The 20,683-nt window shown below is 43.0% G+C and overlaps 1 protein-coding gene across 3 annotated transcripts in view; it reads right to left on the bottom strand.

Moving 5' to 3' along the window:
- Nucleotides 1-20,683, bottom strand: part of CRTC3 (CREB regulated transcription coactivator 3) — a 112,893-nt gene that overhangs the window by 25,433 nt on the left and 66,777 nt on the right. For 2 of the 3 annotated variants that reach the window (XM_066238700.1, XM_066238702.1), the window contains exons 3-7: nt 17,455-17,574; nt 10,965-11,026; nt 9,066-9,128; nt 6,896-6,996; nt 55-90 (exon numbers count right to left, since the gene is read on the bottom strand). In XM_066238700.1, coding sequence (XP_066094797.1) covers nt 55-90; nt 6,896-6,996; nt 9,066-9,128; nt 10,965-11,026; nt 17,455-17,574 — 382 coding nt within the window. The remainder of the gene's footprint in view (nt 1-54; nt 91-6,895; nt 6,997-9,065; nt 9,129-10,964; nt 11,027-17,454; nt 17,575-20,683) is intronic. The other variant, XM_066238703.1, reaches the window with a different exon arrangement.

The following is a 20,683-nucleotide window of genomic DNA, read 5'->3' as shown; positions in this document are numbered from 1 at the left end:
TGAAAGTATTTTACGTAAACATCCCACCACCATCGTGGCAATATCAGTCCATACCTTCCCCATGCCCATCATTCTCACCGTCACAGAAACCTAGTGGGAGAGAAAAAAATACTTTTATGTTGTTTTTTTAACATTCATTGTTATTTATTCATGAATTAGTCACTCTTTCTGATTTGAAATAGAATTTTGAAAATCCAACAATTTTGATATGTTGATGTTCATCTCAGGTACATTAGCATTTATGTTAAAAATTAAGATAGATATGGCTAATTTAAAGTCTAAAGTTAGTTACCATCTACTATTCTTCTCCTTTAAAATGATCTCATTCTTAAATTATCTTACTGCCTCTGTCCTCAACAGAAGAACAATTTATAAAGCCTGAGTCCTCTATTCAAAGTAAAAACCTCTTTACAAAGTAAAGAAGTAAGGCTCGAAACCTCTTCCAAATGCTCTATCCCAGGGAAGGGCGGGTAACTCCAGCAGTCTGCCTCCCACTCACCATGAGGGCCTGGAGGAATGAACCAGAAGCGCCATGCTCTATGTTGTTAAACACACACACACAATATATATATATGTATATATATTTATTGCAAAGAGTCAAGTTATATATATATATATATTTTTTTATATTTTTCTGAAGCTGGAAACAGGGAGGCAGTCAGACAGACTCCCACATGCGCCCGACCGGCATGCCCACCAGGGGCGACGCTCTGCCCACCAGGGGGCGATGCTCTGCCCCTCCGGGGCGTTGCTCTGCCGCAACCAGAGCCACTCTAGTGCCTGGGGCAGAGGCCAAGGAGCCATCCCCAGCGCCCGGGCCATCTCTGCTCCAATGGAGCCTCGGCTGCGGGAGGGGAAGAGAGAGACAGAGAGGAAGGAGGGGGTGGGTGGAGAAGCAAATGGGCGCTTCTCCTATGTGCCCTGGCTGGGAATCGAACCCGGGTCCCCCGCACGCCAGGCCGATGCTCTACCGCTGAGCCAACTGGCCAGGGCCACAACGCTTTAAAATTTTGACTTTGAATAAATTCTGGCTGAATAAAATATTTTTAATCCATAAACTATGTCACTGATGACAAGCACAGTTATCCAACTATTCTATTCTAAAACCAAGAATGTGAGGTTACTATTCTCCTTGGAGGCATCAGATATATCAAGTGGGTTTTCAGCATAAAATCAAGAAAATATTTTATGTTCTAAGCCTTTAAATATAAGCTTACTTAAAGTTTACATGTCTCTGGTTAAGTTTAATCTGTAAGTTAACCTGATTAGTCTATAAAAACTTAAACTAAATATCTAATAATCATTTGCTCAACATATATTAAGTCCCTGCACTAAATGCTGCATGTGGCCAGGTGGCAGTGAGAAGAGAGAACATGGAAGCGATTTTGACAATCTGGTATTGGTTCTCTTTCTCATCAAGACACCAAACATTTATTTTTTATTTACTGATTTTAGTGAGAGGAAGAGAGAGAGAAAGAGACAGGAACATCAATCTGTTCCTGTATGTGTCCTGACCAAGGATCAAACTGGCAACCTCTGTGCTTTGGAACAACGCTCTAACCAACTGAGCTATACAGCCAGGGCAAGACACCAATCATTCTGGGTTTAATTAGCAAAGCTGACTTGTCCCTGAAACATGAAGACTCAGCTGAGGGCTACCTTGTGAAACTGCCTGAGTGCTAAGCAGACATTCCACATGACAGTCCACTAGTGTCACCCTCTCCGTCAGACTGGAACAGAAGGAAGGCTTTACAGAAGCGGTGGCATCTGAATTAGACACTGACAATAACGAGGAAGAGGATAATAACAACAGCTAACATTACTGCCCGCGTACTGTGTGCTGGGTCTTTACACAGATGATCTCATGTCATCCTCAGAGCAACTCTCTAAGGGAGTTATTAATACTAACCCCCAGGATCACACTGCTAAGTATAAGCTCAGGACCAGAACTCTGGCCTGTGTGCCTTCTGAATACCCAACGTGGTGTCTGTGGAGGGATTTAGAGACTTGGGAGTAAGGTAGGAAGGGATGCACAGGTGTGAAGACAGGAGGGGGAGAGGCCAGAGCACAGGATGGGAGGAGGGGGAGATGAGGCTTCACTGAGAGAGTCTGCCAGTAAGCCAGCATGGAGCAGGGAACACAGGGCTCAGGCAGAGCAGTGACACAATTCGACTAAGCTTTAGAGAGATTGTTCTGACAGCACAGTGTGAGAAGGAAAGGAGGACGCCTAAAGACAGGGAGATCAGGTGGAAACCAATTAGAACAATCCAGGCTGAAGGCAGGAAATGAGCAGAGAAAAGAGTGCAGGTTGAGGCACCGCAGGGGTAGACTGAGAAGGACTTGGCTACTGAGTGATGTTGGGGCTGGGAATAAAATTTTTAAAAAATTTTTATTTATTGACTTGAGAGAGGAGAGAGGAGAGAGAGAGAGAGAGAGAGAGAGAGAGAGAGAGAGAGAGAGAGAGAGAGAGAAACATTCATTTCTTGTTTCCTTGGTGTACACTAACTAACTGAGCAAAATACACAAGCTAGGATTTTTACTACTGGATTAAAAATATCACAGGACACAACTATAAATAAAGGGTTACAAATAAAAGGGAACAAGTTGTGACTGGATCTCTGGAAAGAGAGGACAATCACTTGCATTAGTTGCATTAGTCCCACAGGGGATGCCACAGCAGTGACCAAGGCTGCATCTGTGTTCCAGAAACCTCATGGTCTCACGGCCACCGAGATGACCTTCTCAGTGTCACTGAGTCCATGTTCCCTCTTCTCCTATGCCTGATGAAGCTAAAATAACTCCTAGCACAGTCTTGATTTATTGAGTAGAGTGGCAGCAAGAAGGGGATCCTTTAACCAGATTGGGTCCTTTAAAAGACCTCTGGGGGCCCTGGCTGGGTAGCTCAGTTGGTTAGAGCATTGTTAGAACCAAGGCAGTAGGTTCGATCCCCAATCAGGGCACATACAGGAATCAACCGATGAATGTATAAATTAGTGGAACAAAAATCAATGTTTCTCTCTCTCTCTCTCTCTCTCTCTCGCTCTCCCTAAAAGTCAATCAATTGAAAAAAGAAGAAGAAAAGCCTCTGGGGCTTCAGCCTCCTCACTCTGGGCCTCCTGCCATCTAGGTGACACTTTTTGCCCCTCTTTCTGATCTGGAATGCTTGTGCCTGTCCCCTCTCCCTCCTGTGTTATGACCAGGCTCACTTCTTTCAGGGCGGTTTGTATTTAAAAAATTTTCCCAACTATGCGGGCCACAGTGTGTTGCCTGGTGAAAGGTCACTGATATCCAGGCCTCTACCTGTCCCAGGGGAGGAGCTCAGGGCTGTAGGACCCAAAGTTGACCATATTCAGCTTCTAGAGCTCTGGGTGCAGAAAAGACAAACACCCCGCACTCTTTAGCCCTTAGTGCTGAGACTGCTGAGTGGATGAGGCTCCCCACACCCTCAGGCCCTCCGTTCCAGGCTGGCCATGAGCCAAGGACAATTAAAGAATAGTCCTAGGCTCTGGGACAGGGCAAGTGTCACAGAGAGCCCTTAATTGTCTCTGTGTGTATGTATGTGAAATGATCATTAAACTGCGCATGCTGCCAGGAAAAGGATCAACATTTCTTTTTATAGATTCTGGATTATTAAACAGGAAGAGAGAAATTATAGAAATCTTGTTTATTTGTGCCATTTATATCAACTGCTGAACACTTATGCCTAATTGTCATGCAATGCAATACCATTATGAAAATTACTATACACCTATCAGAATAATGGCTTTATTTTCTAGGGATACAAACCTCTGCTCATGAATGTATCCAAGTTCATTGCTCATGTAGTTAAGCTATGAGCAGATGCTCCTTCATTACCCACTCACAATAAAACAACGAGTGGGAATATTAACTGATGTTACATCATATGCTCAGGGAAGATTCCCAGCGGCAGAGCAGTTGGCATTGCTTCTGCTATGAAGCCCAATTCTGGGCTCCAATTACATTTTCCCATCACTTAGTAAATCTTTACTTTATTTGGTTGGTCCTATAATAAGAAATACCTTTTTGCAGAGCTAGTTGATATTTTTAAAATTGAAAAGGAAAAGAAAATGCAAAACTTTAATGAATTACAGGGGGAAAATGCATGAAACTATTTAAAATAGCTCCCACCAGCAAATATAATTTCCAGAAATAATTCCCATCCTTGGAGACTTGAATAACATTTTAAACACACTGGCTTTCCCATGTAAACACAGCCATATTTGGATGTGTTTCTGAGTTCTGCGATACTTGCAAGGCAACTGTGCAGAAGCAGCCACGCGGTTAGATGTCCAAGCTGGAGGGCAGCCCACCTTCCTGCCGTAATACTATGGCCAACACTGTTGAACTACTGAGGTGACAAGGAGCGCCCATCATGATCCTCAAGTCAACCTAGGACTTCTCCAAGATGTCTTTCTCTCACAGTTTTTGCTCATCTACAAGGATCCACATTTTTGTGGGTTTTTTTTTTACCTTTCTCATTCATCCTCACATCTCTGACATTTCTCACCTCTTCCCTCAGAAGCAACATCACTTAGCATAAATACTTCACTCAGTTAATCACTTTCTTCAGTTACTTTCTTTTCTCTTTGCACGCAAGCCTCAAAAGCACCTTACTTAAATTGCCTATGACTTCCTTGTTCTCTCTAGGCCTGTGGCCCTTCTTAGAGTAAACGTTGCCCAGAAGGAATGGCAGAGGCAGAACTGCAACTATTTATTTGGGTTCGAGGGTAAAAATCTACCCACTGGTTCCCTCCCAGTCCAGGGAGACTGAAACCGTACTACAGTCACAGGGCCCCCTCTGACCACAGTCTCAGCTTCTCCTGGGCTTTGCTTATACCTTCCCACCTCTACCGATCCTGAGCTCAAGTACTCTACCTCCCCCGGTACTGACTCCTCTAAACCATACCCAATTCCAACATAACTGCCAGCTTTACTATCCTCTCTCTATGTGTGAAAACATGGCTAGATGGATCTAGCCAATTCTAGAAGCTCTCACAATTTACAAGCAGAGAAGTGTTTAGGCAAATGTAGTAATCTCTGAAATGCACCAAGGGGACAAATGTAGCAACAATTATTGTTAAGTCCTATCCCTACTATGTGCAAGATAATAAGATCAGGAATGTTTTTCTTGGAAGAAACAGACCATTTAGGCTGTAAATTGTCTAAAAAGTAAAGAAACCAGAAAAGCTGGTGTTCTCTTGGCTAAAGGTTTATTCACCTGTTTTAAGACATAGTCCTTCCTGTTTGTGGACAAGAGTCAATCTGAAATACAGAATGGCATATGGAATGAATAAATCAAAGCCATTGTTCTTACTAGATTATAATCCTCAGAAAAGCAGGCTGGGACTGTGTCTTAGTGAACCAGCCCTGTTTCCTGTGCCGGTTAGATGTTAGCAAGTGCTTGGCACACCTAGCACTGTGTAGTTTCTCCACACTTTCCCATCATTGAGGGCTCCTCTGGGCCAGACAGAGCTGGAAATAAGACCATTAAGATGCGAACTTCAAGAAATTTACTCTGAGCACAAGAGGTGAAGTACAACCATGAGAAAGGCAGTCACAAAAGACACAGGTGCTGAGAGAGCTGTCCACATGTAGAAGCTTTGGGATGTTAGAAGGACAAGGGCAGTTCTGGGCTGGCAAAGAGAGGAAGGTCAAGGATGGCTCCAGAGAAATGGTGACAAAGCTGAGGGTGTTGGGCAGGTAGGCCAGGAGGGAGTTAAGAGAGGCAGAGATGGGAACAGGATGAAACATCAGTAGAACTCAATGTGGTTCCCATGGCTGACTTGGGGAGTAAAGCTGCTAAGTGAGAAGGGAGGGGGTGGGTGAAGGCCAGGTCCCGGAGCTCCCACCATTCCAGACTGAGAAATGTGGACTCTCCTGGAGGTGAGGGGGTAGCACTGAGGATTGAAGCAGGAGACTAATACAGTCAGATTTGGGTTCACTCTGGAAGCAGATGGCATGAAGATGCCTCACTCAACTCCTGGTCACTCTTGGTTCTCTCCTCCCCTCTACTCACTCTGGCCCAAGGGAGGGGGAACAATGGTCTAACCAGCAAAATGGAGAACAACTGAGAAGGTGATGCCCAGCTCCAGCTCAGCCCCTCTTCTTCTCAGACCTACAGTCTGACCTCAGCCTTCCCATGGCTGCCAGCCTGGGCCAGTGCTGCCCACCACTGGGATAGTTGACCTCATTTTGCATAATAGGTATGGACCCACAGAGAAGCCACATCCTCTTGTTATTAATAAGATGATATTTAGCTCTGTCTGTCACTTCTGATTTTATTTCTCAGTTTGCTCATATCCTAGATGAGGAGAGAGGACCTTAAGAAAACCCACAGAGGCCTGACCTGTGGTGGCGCAGTGGATAGAGCGTCGACCTGGAAATGCTGAGGTCACTGGTTCGAAACCTTGGGCTTGCCTGGTCAAGGCATGTATGGGAGTTGATGCTTCCAGCTCCTCCCCCCTTCTCTCTCTCTGTCTCTCCCTCTCCTCTGTAAGATGAATAAATAAAAAAATTAAAAAAAAAGAAAACCCACAGAGGGACCGGATTATATATATATAGGACTGGAAATAAGGAGAAAGGAGACCAGCTAGAAAGACAGGATGAGTTCATATGAAAATGATGAGTGCGGTGGGGAAGAAAGGAAACTTGAGGGCTGAGAGATGTCAAAGAGGGAGGATCTTCCATGAAAGATGCAGGAACAAAGTAGGTGACCTCATGAGCTCCATTCTCATTTCACCATGGACACACACACCACTCCCCACCAGCTTCTTCTCTGAAGACCACCATGCTGGAGAATTGCAGGCATCACGTGAGACCCCGTAGGACAGACAGAAAGCACAGCTGCTGTTGGCAGGGGGCCCGTGTGTCTTACCCATGTATGGGGCTGGCCAGGCCGACTGGCCCCCTCCTCCATAGGGGTCCTGGGGCTTGGTGCTCAGAGCACTTGTGTGAAGAGCAGAATCAGAATTGGTCCTAAGTGAGGAAGAGAGTCTGGCTGAAAATCTATTTTTCCTTAGTGAAAATGCAATATTCTTTGCTGACAATTACCAATGGGAGAGAAGGTAAGGATAATGATTTATAATAATCCATAAAATAGGAGGTTTGGACCAACCCATTGTCCCTTACCTCAATAACAGTCCCTGAAGATCACCCAGACCCAAGATGACTTTACTTTGTACTCGCATAGCTTTCCACCTTGAAGCCGATGGCCCAGCATAATGGTCTACTTCAACAAGGCCTCGGATATGTGGCTTCCTCTAAGACCTGCCCATCCTTCCTCCACTGAGAGTAACTCTTCCTGAATGAAGGATCACCTACAGCAGCAGTTCTCAGACCCTCTCAGGGAGAGTGCACGGTCAAGATGACTTTCAGCTGATACTAAAACGTTCTCGCCCTTTCACTCATTCTCTGATGAAGAGTGGAGTTCTGGAGCAGCTATGTGACATGTGGTGTCACCGACTGAATGCATACACAGCTATCGTCAAGAGATTTGTAAAAGGGATAATCACGCCTTTCTTCTCAATAATTTTTTTGTTTTGGAAAATATAACTTTCTTAAAACAATATTTATGTTAACATACGATGGGCTTATTATTTATATTTTGCTATTTTTAAATTCATTTAAACATTACTAATTAGTAATGTTTAAAAATCTCTCCATTTGATTTCTAATATCAATAGCTAAACACCAACAGCTACATCCACATAAACAGACACTCTAGGGTCTCAACGATTTTTAAGGTGGTACAGGAGTCCGAGGACAAAACACTCAGGAACCGCTGATCAAGAGCATAGTTCTAAAATTCCCCAACAGCTCCAATGTGCACCCAGCCTCGATTCCAAGAGATGGTAGTTGCCTCACGCACAATCTGTCTGCCAGAAAAAGAACCTGTGGACTTCAAATCAACCTAAAATGCTTCTCTGTGGTGTGTTCCAGGTGATGGTCTCCCGTGGCTTGACCACACCATGATGGTGTAGGGCTCAGGTGAGGGAGAAATAGCTCAGAACTTGCCTACAGCGAGCATGGACTCTGGAATCAGAGAACCCTGAATGCAAACCCAGCTCCTTCGGTGTCAAAGAGACTCAACAGAGAACATCAGATGCAGAGAGACAAAAGGGAAAATTTGTTCTCCTTTTTCAAAATCTAATTGGCTTTATTAAGTGATCTACAAATGGGGCAGCATCCCATCTAGCAACAAGAGGGGCGTTCCCTGGGGAAACTGGGCTATAAATTGGTATTAGATAATATTAATAAGTTATGGTTAACTTGTTAAGTGTAATAATGGCATTGTGGTTGTGTTTCTTTTTTAAGTGTTCTTATCAGCCTTATACTGTTAGATATATTAATAGGAGAAAGACTAACAGAGCTGCCGGTGAAGTGGGGGTGGGAAGAGAAGAAACGAGACTAACAGAATGCGAAGGACTGGAACTGAAGGATGAGCACAGGGACTTCTTATAACTTTCCCTTTTTGTCTATGTTTAAAAATTTTCACAATAAAAAGGTTTTTGTCTTTTTTCAAATCCTAGTTTCATCACATCTGAGCTAAGTGGTCTTGGACAAGTCATTAATCTCTTAGAACTACAACAAAAAATTGCCCTCCTTCTTACAGAATGTTATCAGGATGGAAACAATGACCACTGGAGCCTGGCCCGAAGTGATTCTAACAGCAAATGTTTATTCAGTGAATACCTACCATTCCCATAAATTATCTTATTTAATCTTCACAACTATCCTTTGATATAGGTACTATTGTTTCTCTTTTCCAAATGAGTAAACTGAGGCACAGAGAAGTTAATTTGTTCAAGGTCACATAGTAAGAGGCAAACACTGTAGTCCCATTCCAGACCTCACGTTCTTAAAATGTGTTATTCTGTCCTCTGTGGACATTCAATAAATGGTGGGGGATGTGAGGTTTGTTTAGTACTTCAAATAAACACAACTGATAGGAACAGACTCTGGCAACTAGATAATATACAAAGACTATCAATCAAATGGATTGGTTGTCTGTAAAAGTTATTTCTGCTAGGACACAATGCGTGTACCTGTTAAGTGCAGATGTCAGCCTGAACCCAGGATGCTTTTCTTCTTTCCAAGGAGGCTGCTGCCTTTAAAAACCAGAATGACATAAAAACAAAAGGAGTTCAATCCACAAGAATCAAAGGAGAGACTCAGACCTGAGTCTGAGAACTGACTCTTCTGTTCACCTGGCTGTACATCTGAGGCTGTACATCAAAATGCTCATTTTGCTCATCATTGTGAAAATGAGGTCGGACTGAATGATCTCTCCATTCCTACAATTCCTGATTTCTATGACAAAAAATTACCACAAACTCATGGGAATGTGATTAGCTAGCTGGGTTTATAAAAAGTTTTTAAAAGTGTGGGCAAACAAGCACATTTGAATACCTTTGGAAATAGTTCAAATCTATTATCAATTCCTCTCTAGGGCATAAGAGACCTTACCCCAGATGTGTAAAAAATTACCCCTCATCACATAACCAGTGTGTGTGTGCAAGGGTTGCTGTGGCAATCCCAAATGCAAAAACTTTGCATCCCCACACAGGTGGCCAGGAACAGAAATGTAACTGTTAAAGTTACCCAGTTTATGACCCCAGTGCTCTAGAAAGCATAAGACTTTTTTTTTTCTTGGATACAAATTTTAAAGTATCAGTTTGGAGATATCTTTTTATGATTTAAAACACTGTATTTATCCTACAACCTTGGGCTGGCTCCCCAAGATTCTGGAGGGTAGCTGAAAATCTACTTGAGGTAGGGTCAGCTATTGCCCATCTTCATCTGGACCTTTCCCAGGTCCTGCTTACCTCATCCACAGTAAGTGCTTGGTTAGGATGTGCCCAACCAGTAGCGCAATCGGTTAGCATGCGGTACTTATATAGGATGTGCCCAGAGAATGGATGAGAGCAACCCTCAACCCAGAGAGCTAAATGTTTTCAATATGTACATTTGAAATGACTCCTAAATCTGACTTGATCTGAGAATGATACCACATAGTGGATGTAGCAGTCTTCTTCATCAATTTTATATTGTTACCCTCTATATTAAAATACACTTTTTAATTTGATATATAACCTCTTTATATCAAAATATTCAGAGACCCTGGATCAAATCCACTGGGCAGATGACCACTTTGTTTTGTTTTGTTTTTTGTGTATTTTTCTGAAGTTGGAAATGGAGAGGCAGTCAGACAGACTCCTGCATGCGCCCGACCGGGATTCACCCAGCATGCCCACCAGGGGGCGATGCTCTGCCCATCTGAGGCATCGCTCTGTTGTGACCAGAGCCATTCCAGTGCCTGGGGCAGAGGCCATGGAGCCATCCCCAGCGCCTGGGGCAGAGGCCATGGAGCCATCCCCAGCGCCCAGGCCATCTTTTGCTCCAATGGAGCCTCAGCTGTGGGAGGGGAAGAAAGAGACGAAGAGGAAGGAGAGGGGGAGGGGTGGAGAAGCAGATGGGCGCCTCTCCTGTGTGCCCTGGCCGGGAATCGAACCCGGGACTTCCGCACGCCAGGCCGACGCTCTACCACTGAGCCAACCGGCCAGGGCCCAGATGACCACTTTGGACGCTTACTACAGCTTATATTCCTTCCCACAGCTTCCTAAACAACCTGAGGACAGGCATTTGCTTTTCCATGTCTTGAATATAAGAATTACAAATCAAGAGTATTCTATTGGTAAATGTACTCAAAATGTATTTCTACTTGGTTTTAAAAGTGAAGATCTAGCTTTATTTAGATAACTTCATTTTAGACTTTCCTCTAAGCCTATGATTACACATGAAAAGACTTAAATTTTATAAAAGCAAATAAAATTCTATGCTTTACATTAGGAATTTCTAAAACACTATTAAAGGTAGATAAAATAAAGTGAAAGCATCCAAAATTAAAATATGCCCATCGTATCTTTAAACCAGGGCTTGCTTACCTTGGCCAACTCTCATCAAGGTGCTGGGAGGAATAACTGGCTCCAAAAGTACTACCATCAAAGTAAAAATTTTAGTAAAGGAAATATAAACTTAATGAAAAGGAGAAGCAGAATGAAGACACAGGAATTATGGAGTTAAACAACTGAGTTTTGGTTTCTTATCTTCATTTTTACACCCACTCACTCTTCCTCCAGGCTTTCTCTTACCAACTTCCTCTGGAGAGTCCACAGCTATCTCCTAAACAGTGCTGTCTTTGCATGATTCATGTGGGGTGTTTATACTTTATGTCTGCCTAGCAGCTTTTGTTTTTAACAACTCCCTCCACCCCACCTCAAACCTGGTAAGGCTATTGTTCTGTACAGGCCTCCCTGACCCATGGGAGGGACCCAGGTCCAGTCTTTCCAGTCAGGTACCTTACTTCCCGGGGAATAGTGATTGTTCAGGAATGGGCTTATGATACAAACAGGACCAAAGAGCGCTGTTGAGAGGATGAAAAGGGAATTCCCCCAATTGAGGTAGTGAAAGCTTGTCTATGCATGACATCAACACAGATGTGGTATTTCACAGAGACAGAGTCTCAATGCTGTTGTTTGAACCCTGGATCTAGCCTTTTGGTGATATAAGCCAATAAATTTCCTTTACACAAGTTAAGGAAGTTTCCTGTTACTTATAGCCAAAGGAGAGCTGCATTAGACTGTAGAGAAATGTAAACTTCCCTATGTGGTTAGGGGTTCTGTTTCATGAATTCTATGTTCTTCAGTGGGCTTCACCTGCCCTACCACATGCTCCAGAGGTATAGAGACACAAGCGTGCACCTCCACAATACACAATTATCTGCACTGGAGAAGGTCATTGTTGGTGATGTTGATTTGTTGGCAAAAACTGAGAAACAAGAGAAACTTCTTGAAGAAATTAGCAGAGATATTTTGATTAATCTAGTCAATCACACCCAAAGAATTGTCTTCTGAAATAATTTAATCATATTATTCCCTGCTAAAAAATCCTCAATGATTCTCTACAAAATAGGCCATCATGTTTGGATTCAGGAGGAAATGGGACCCTTGATGGAGAAGAGACCGACTTGCAGGCTAGGCTGGGCCTCACAGAACCTGGTATTACTACAGTGTGGTCACTAAACTAATGAACTCTCAATGTGTGAAATGATTCCTTGGCCAGGAGAAGCATTTTGATCCCAAGTTTCACTTTTTGTGTCTTAGTTTTGTCATGTCTAGTTATTTTATTTCTTAATCTGAGTCAATCAAAGTTTCAAAAGACAGCCACTTCTTAAACATTAACTATTAGGTTTAACTATATGAAGTACAGATTAGAAGAGACCATCGTAGGAGACAGAAGAAAGGGTGGTAAAGAAATAAGAAGGCCCTCTGGGAGCTGGAACACATCAGCATTTTAGTTGGCAGAGCGATTAGGCAGCAGCTACTAAATGTCGTAACCTATGGTTCTCTGTCTTTCTCTTTTCTTTAGAGTTTGATGAATCTCTGTCCAGAAAACCTTAATTTCAAAAAACAGAAGTTAACCACTTCTCTCTGCATCCTGCCGTTCTTGAAGTCATTAAATCTAATTGTCCAGTACGGGTAATACAAATCAGAATGCAGTGGTTTAATAGTAATATAATGATCAAACACGGATTATTTCAATACGGAGGTATAGTCAGCATTTTAGCCTTTATGATGTTAATGTTAGTCCATCATGCTCAATGGAGGATGCCATCCACCTGGTGCTCTTGTTGGGAACCTCAGAGTCACCCCTGTCTGTTCTTTCTCTTCCCAAGCAACTGCAGTCCTATAGAGGAAAATCCTTCTCATGGTCCTGCCTCCATCCATGGACGAGGGGACTCCTACTCCTTTCTTACCCGGGGAGTATTAGAGGGAAAGTTCTTACTCACTCTTCCCCAAAGGAAGGGGAGTAGCTCTTCTGTTGATAAGAGAAAACATCTGCTGGCCTGTTCACCCATGGGTGGGGTCACTGAGCCACAGAAGCTCCAAACAAGTCCCACCCTGTCTTTTTCATGCTGCCTGCCCCGTGGCTGGTGAACCCAGTGGGGTTCTTCTTTTGGCTTCCTGTTCCCATGTGGTAAGTGCACCTGGAGCAGGGCTCAGGAATGGCCCTCTGCACGCAGCCTGGGGGCTGCCATTTTCTCTCCCAACCTCTGGAACCCTGTTGTACCAGGAACAGAGTTTGTGGGGCAGGCCTGTGACCTTTCATGCAGCTGGTGGGTAAGTAAACTTGGAGTTTGCTTAATAGAACCCACCTACCAAGCTGAGTCCCAGGGTCAGATTTAATAATATAAAACAGGTCACAATTTGGGTCCTTCCTAATTTTTAAACTGTGCTTTCACCATCTTTCTTCTTCCTCTGTCCTTTTACCTTCACTCTGTCCTGCAGAACACATCTGAAAGTGAAATGTTAGGGGAGGTATATGAGTGGCATCCTCTTGTGTCCCTCAGCACATGAGTGACAAATAGGTAGCAAGGAGAATTTGAAGTCTGAATATTTTTCCCTTAAAATTTTAAAAACCAGAATTTTCTTGTCCTCTGAGATGAAAATTTCTAATGGGTGTGAGGTAAAAACTGGGTTTTGTAATCAGATAAATTTTGGAAACCGTGGGTTAAAGGTAAGAAGTTTCTTAATAACTGCAGGACTTCCAGGGCCCTGATATTAACAGAAGTTCCAAGAAAGCGAGTACAGTATTTCTCAAATGTAACAGACCCTGCATTTCAAAGAAACAACATTCTATAAACCAATATCCATAAACAAATGTCCTAAACTGCTCATCTCTTTGTATGAAAAGAATCAAAGCAAGGCCTATTCCAAAGAGGAGAGCCATTCCCAACTGGCAGGTCTGAAGGCATCTCTTCACAGCAGTTCACACTGGTTTCCTAGATGCATGCTCAAATCAGATATGTTCTAAACATTTTTTTTACTCTCTAAAAACACATCTCTTTTAGAGGAAGGCATTTTCTGTCTTGGCCATACCACTCTGAACGCGTCTGATCTCAGAAGCTAAGCAAGGTCTGTCCCTGGTTAGCACTTGGATGGGAGGAAGGCGTTTTCTATGATTCATCAGTGTTGCCTTTATTTTTCAATGTATCACTCACAGGTCTGAGATATTATTATATTGGCTATAAGTGTATGTTACTAGCTCAGGAATTCAATAAGATGGTGTCTGGAATACAGATTTGCTGCCCGTGAGGAGTGAGGAGAGAGGCGTAAGGGGGGCTGCTGAAGACCTGAGCAGCTGTGGAAGGTGGAAGAGCTCCTACTCTATTTGCAAGCCCAGACCCCCCCTTCCCCCGGAACTAGCAGCCTGAGTGCGGCCTGGGCCAGAGTCCTGCTGGGCAGTTCCCTGATCTTTGCTTGTGGTGCCCACCCATGCCAACTGCCAAGCTTTCCGCACCAGCTGCCTGTGGTGACGACTGCCCACTGCAGGAGTCTCCCTGGGCCAGAGCGCTGCTTGTTGTGGCTGCCCACTCTGGAAGGAAGCTGGAATATTTGTTAAACAGTGCTCGTTTCATTTGAGATCACTGTATCACAGGGCTGAAGTGCAGTCTAGACCAGTCTGCACATTCTAAAATAACACCCAGCTAAGAAACAGTTGTAACAAGAGAATTCTGAATACAGTTTTAACTTTTTATTCTAACAAAGATTCAAACTAGTGTTAATACTTTCAAATGATAAAACCTCATTAAGGAGGTTAATAGATTAGTGTGAAAGACAATCATTTTAAGCAAGTTCTTTCAAAATCAACTGAATGCAAGTCACTGAAGGAAAGATAGGATCATGGTCCCCCTTCCTCCATGTTCTCCCAAATCTGTTTACATCTTCAACAACAGATCATCCCACTTTTATATGTTACTAGAGCTCATAGCCCTTTGATTCCTTGAAAGAGATTTGCTGTTCATTAATGGGCAGGCCTATGCTAAAAAACATTTTTTGAATCAGATGTCCAGTTAGGTACTTAAGAAGAGAATCTAGAGATGTCTCATGATCTGTGAATCAGACTTGCACTGTTTGCTGAACGGCTTTCATTTATCTGTATATTAATTGGGTTCCCGCTTCTCCTCCCCTTGGGAGTTCATCTGCTTTGCTGTTGCTTTCACAAGTTGACCCACAGGCAGGGTCAGGTCTGACTCTGTGATATCTCACCTAAGAAGGGACTAAGTTCCCTGAACACAGAGCACAGCCTCCCCTTCTGGGACTCTGTACAAGTTACTCCTTCTGCCTGGAACATTCCCTTCACAGCTACTTTCCTCTCTATATATCACTGACAACCATCTGAAATTATTTTCTTAGTCATTTTTTTACCTGTTTGCTGCTTGTCATCTCTCACAGGACTATAAATTCAAGAAGGCAGGGGCTAGTCTGTCTTATGCACCATTGAGTCCCCAGTGCTTAGAATAGTGCCTGGTACAGAGAAGGAACTCTAAATATCTGTTGACTAAGCGACACATTATCCTCTTACTTCTCACTTATCCTCCAAGCCTCAGGTTTTCCTCCAGGATGGCTTCTCCATTCCCCCAAGCCCAGGTCAGGCTTCCCCTATGAGCTTGCACAGGTCCTGGGCTGCCTCAACTGTTGCTCCCCACACTGTGCTGTGACCACTTTCCTGCTTAGCTGCCTCTCACTCTAAACTATAAGCAACTTGCAGCTAGGGACCATATTATGTTTGCCATAATACCAGAATTGTCTATAGTGGTGCCTGACCCTGGCAGATATTTAACTTAAATTGTTTAGTGAGTGAACATTCCTCTCTGGCTTTTTTTCAATCCACTCCTCTTCCAGGTTATTCCTTTGGTCATAACAGCTGTGAACATGTGTATATATATTAGACTATACTTGCAGCAAAAGGGATCTGAGATAACTACACACACACACTTAGAGAGAACACCTACATAGAGGAAACTGAAAAAAATGAAAGAGGAAATTGAGAAATCAAAAAAGATATATTGTTAAATCAAGCAAAGAGACACTCAAAGGCTTTTGCTTGAAAATTCTAAGAGCTCTCAATAGTGGTTTGATCTCCACCCACACCTGTGGATTAGCTGAAGAACTGCCTCAATTCTCCATTTCCTTCTGCACCCTACGTGAAAGTTATTACACAATCCAGAGAGGAGTTCCTAACACCAGTTGTCACCTTCACTTTTGTAATAATATTCACATAATATACAAAACTAGGAGTCAAGGTATATTCCTGGACCAAAGGTGGTATGTCCCTAGGGGGTAGAAGAGAGGGGAGAAGTAACTGTCCCCTGGGGAACAGCCTTTGCTCTGGATGGATAGATGAAAAACTGCAAGAAGCTTAAAGGTAAGAAAAGAAGCAGCTCCCTCTATGCATTCTCAAAACTTCCCCCAGGGGGTTCCTTGCACATGGTCCTGGCAAGGCTGAGAGGATGGGCATGGCATAGGGAAGGGAGGGGCCCAGGCCTGGGAGTTGGCTTGACCTGAACTGAGTCTGGGCCCCTCCGACCTCAGCAGTGGAATTGTGAGCAAGTAACTCTGGCACTCAGTTTTTTTCACTGGAAAATGGGGGTTAAAAAAAATAAACTACTCAGTAAGTCTTGAGGACTAGATGACATATAAAATGGCCAGCACAGTGCCTGACATGAGTAGGTGCTCAGTAAACACGAGTGCCTTTACCCCCACTTCCTGGTTTTTAGGCTCCTGGAGCCAATTCTCCTATCACTGCCAGGAATTCAACTCTGCAGTAAGACTCACCCACCTCTGTGCCTTCCTCCAACTCCGTGTGTGAAGTGCCCACCACATATACTTATTCTATGTCCTCGCCCACAAAATCCAGCTGGGCCTGCACCCCCAGATCCCTCAGCACAACGCTGGTCATCCAGCTGCACACCGCACTTTCACCTCAGGTAGCGACTGGTCAGATAAAACGGTCAGGTAAATTCACAATCCCTTTTTTTTCCCTACTAACAGCCTATGAGTGCACATCACTGTATGAGAAATTTCCTAAATACCAGCTTTATATTTTTGTTGCCATTTACTGAGTTTGAAACTCTATAAACAGAAAATCATATGAAATTTCTTCTGTAAGTTCTAACAGCAGGTCAGCAGGTCAACAGAAATAAAAATAAATCACGTATCTGTGTATGTGTTTCAGCTAGATAACTAAATCTTGCAAACAGATTTAAAGTCAGGTTTAACTGTGACTTGACTGATTTCTCAAGAAAATGCTGAGGAAGCTGTGCAATGGGGCTGACTTACGCATTGTTTGTGGTCAGTTACTTCATTAAACTGAACTTTATTGATATTTCCGTAAAGTAAACACCTACAATGATCTTTCCAATGGCTGCAAAGACATTTTCAGTTTCCAACTCACTTATTTTTATTGCTTTCATTCATCAGATAAAATGGAGATTTTAAGGTCAAAGTGGAATTGCAGAGAAGATAAATCCTGAAAACCTTCCAAACATTTCAAAATGTATATACACTCTCCTCAGACAACAAAAAAGGATATCTGGCGTCCAGGCTTGTCTCCAGACCTTCGGTGAAGGGGGTGGAAGCGGGTCCGTGACGGCCTTTCCACCAGCCCGTGATGGCGGGTTCCCCGCACGCTATCAGCTTGGTGAAATGACGGCTGCAAAGACAAGGGAAGAAGAACTGGCCTGTGACCATGACACTGCCACTCACTCTCCAGAACAACAACTGATAACAAAACAAAGGAAAACAGTGATTTTATCATTTTACTATCTGACTGTTCCTGAGACAAGGTAAATAAAATAAAGTAGCACACGAAGCCGTTTCTATAGTTACAGAATAATTAAAAATAGTCTTTAGTGTGTTCAGATGAGAGCTAAAAGAATAATATATTAATATAAGTTGTCACAGTTAGGAGGTGGAGAATTAGGGGAGTAAGGATTCATACATTAAATCCTGGAAATTAGGAAGTACACTTGAAATGTAAAAAATGTAAAGTGTAAAATTTAAGACAGAAATAAATTGGGTACCTGCAGTATCCAGTGTCCAGAAATACAGACACAGTATCAGAAACAAAATGGGTAGCTATAGACTGGGGACTATTTATTCTACACAGTGACTTTTTATCATTTTGAATGAATTGACAATGTTTAAAAATTCAGACTTAGGGGCTTCTAGGGAAAAATCAGAATATCTTGGTCACACTGGTCCTACCTACATGGCAATTAATGGGCTGAAACAGAGGGGCTGCTCTTCAGAAGTGGGATGCCCACCCTCCCACTTTCAATGCTCACACACGCCACTTCATTGACTCATTATATCAGATATTTGAGTTTGTAACCTGAGTTAAGAAGGGAAAAAAAGAATACTATCTAAATACAAGTGGAAAACATGGAACTCATTATTCCCAAAATGGCATGAATGGAAGTATAAACATATTCAAGATAAATCCATGGTCAGTAAATCCATAATCCTTTGTTAAGGGGTGATTGGGGTATATTTTTAACATTTTTTACAAGGGCACCATAAAAAACATTTTGGTTGTCAGAGAAGAAACCTTAGGCTGGACCATTATATCTCACATAATGGGGCAATATGTATGCACACGGCACATATTGGGATGTGTATGTTTGTAAAATACATGAAAACAGATTTTTAGCTAAATTAAATCATAGGTAAAACAGATCACTCACTGTGAAAGGAGTCCTCTGATAGAATGTTTTTTTTTTAAGTGAGAGGATGGGAGTTAGACTCCCACATAGGCCCTAACTGGGATCCACCTGGCAACTCCCATCTGGGGTCAAGGCTTGGACCAATCAAGCCACTGGCTGCGAGAAGGGAAGGAGAGAAGGGAGAGAGAGAGGGGAGAGAAGCAGATGGTCGCTTCTCACGTGTGCACACCAGGCCAACGCTCCATCCACTGAGCCACTGGCCCTGATGAAACATGTTTTTATAAGGAGCTTCCTTTAGCTAAGAATTGCTTGCTCTGACCTGTGGTGGCGCAGTGGATAAAGCGTTGACCTGGAACACTGAGATCACTGGTTCAAAACCCTGGGCTTGCCTGGTCAAGGCATATATGGGAGTGGATGCTTCCTGCTCCTCCCCCCTTTATCTCTCTCTCTCTCTCTCTCTCTCTCTCTCTCTCTCTCATTCTAACTCTCTCTCCTCTCTAAAATGAATAAATAAATAAAAATTTAAAAAATCTTTAAGAATTGCTTGCTCATTTTTCTTTGTTAAACATATAGATTTTCTCATTTTGAATTAGGGAATTGCTCCTATTTCTATTGAGTGGGCTGATAAAATATCAGGGCTAATTTAGTTTGTTTCAAACTGTTTTTACTATCTAAATCTATTAACTCCTAAAATAAAAAGATCTTACTAAGGAACAACTTCTGGACCTGAAAGGTAACCTGGATGAGGAGGCTGCGTTCCACAGCATACTTTTTCTCAGAACCTGTTTACAAAATAGACACGATTTTATGGGACAGATGACTGTTCCAGGATAAAAGAAAAGGGGAGGATTCTTAGGCAATAAAAATCATATACTGACTACAGCAATGTTACATGTACTGGAAAACATAGCATTTTCATCTCAGAGTCTTAGAGCACATGTATAGCCAGACTGGATTCCTGAAGGCTGGTTGAGGGTCTTTTGAAAACTCTTGGACTGTCTTCTAGGCTTCCTATTACACATGTATTTTCTATTTACACTTACCTATTTGAATTAATCCCTGCTGGCCCAAATCCAATACTGCCTGGACTCACTTGGGTGGGGGCAGTCTTTGCTTACATTTGGTATTTTCTTTTTTTTCCTCACTGTGGTCCAACTTCAATTCTCTGCCCCTATAGTACTGATCTTCCAAACTATAGCTGGCTTCAACCTTCTCAGTTCACAGGGACCTGACTTACTCATCAAATGAGAACAGTTGTCTAGTCAGGGAAGCTGGGGCTGAAAGAGGTTTCACAGTGAAGAAGCCTGTCAAATACTATGTATAATGTTTGATACTTGACCTAAGTTTCTGGGTCCCAAAAAAGCTAGTGACAAACGGACACAAATCTCCTGTCTCCACTAACTTCTAACCTGTCTTCCTTGTTAGAGCTTAATTTTGTTATTTAAAAGCATATTTCTTAGCCTGACCTGTGGTGGCACAGTGGATAAAGCATCAACGTTGGACCTGGCTAGTTGGCTCAGTGGTAGTTCAGCCCAACATATGGATGTCCTGGGTTCAATTCCCAGTCAAAGCCCACAGGAGAAGTGACCATCTGCTTCTCCATCCCTCTTCCTCTTCCTTCTCTATCTCTCTCTTCTTCTCCTGCAGCCATGGCTCAGTTGGAGCAAGTTGGCCCTGAGCATTAAGGATGGCTCCATGTCCTCACCTTAGGCACTAAAATAGCATGGTTGCCAAGCAACAGAGAAATGGTTCCAGATGCGCAGAGCATTGCCCTGTAGGGGGCTTGCCAGGTGGATCCCAGTTGGGGTGCATGTGGGAGTCTGTCACTATGCCTCCCTGCTTCTCACTTAAGGAAAAGAAAACAAAACTTTGACCTGGAATGTTGAGGTCACTGGTTCGAAACCCTGGGTTTGCCCAGTCAAGGCACGTATGGGAAGCAACAACCCTGGGCTTGCCCAGTCAAGGCACTTACGGGAAGCAACTATCAGTTGATGCTTCCCAGTCCTCCCCGCCCCTTTCTCTCTCTAATCTCTAAAATCAATAAATAAAAATTTTTTTTTTTTTTTTAAAGTATATTTCTCAGGTCAACTTAAAAAA

The sequence above is a fragment of the Saccopteryx bilineata genome, chromosome 7 (genome assembly GCF_036850765.1).
Source record: "Saccopteryx bilineata isolate mSacBil1 chromosome 7, mSacBil1_pri_phased_curated, whole genome shotgun sequence".
Taxonomy (NCBI): Eukaryota; Metazoa; Chordata; class Mammalia; order Chiroptera; family Emballonuridae; genus Saccopteryx; species Saccopteryx bilineata.
The sequence above is the reverse complement of the archived record's forward strand: the minus strand, read 5'-3'. Positions and strand labels throughout refer to the sequence as shown.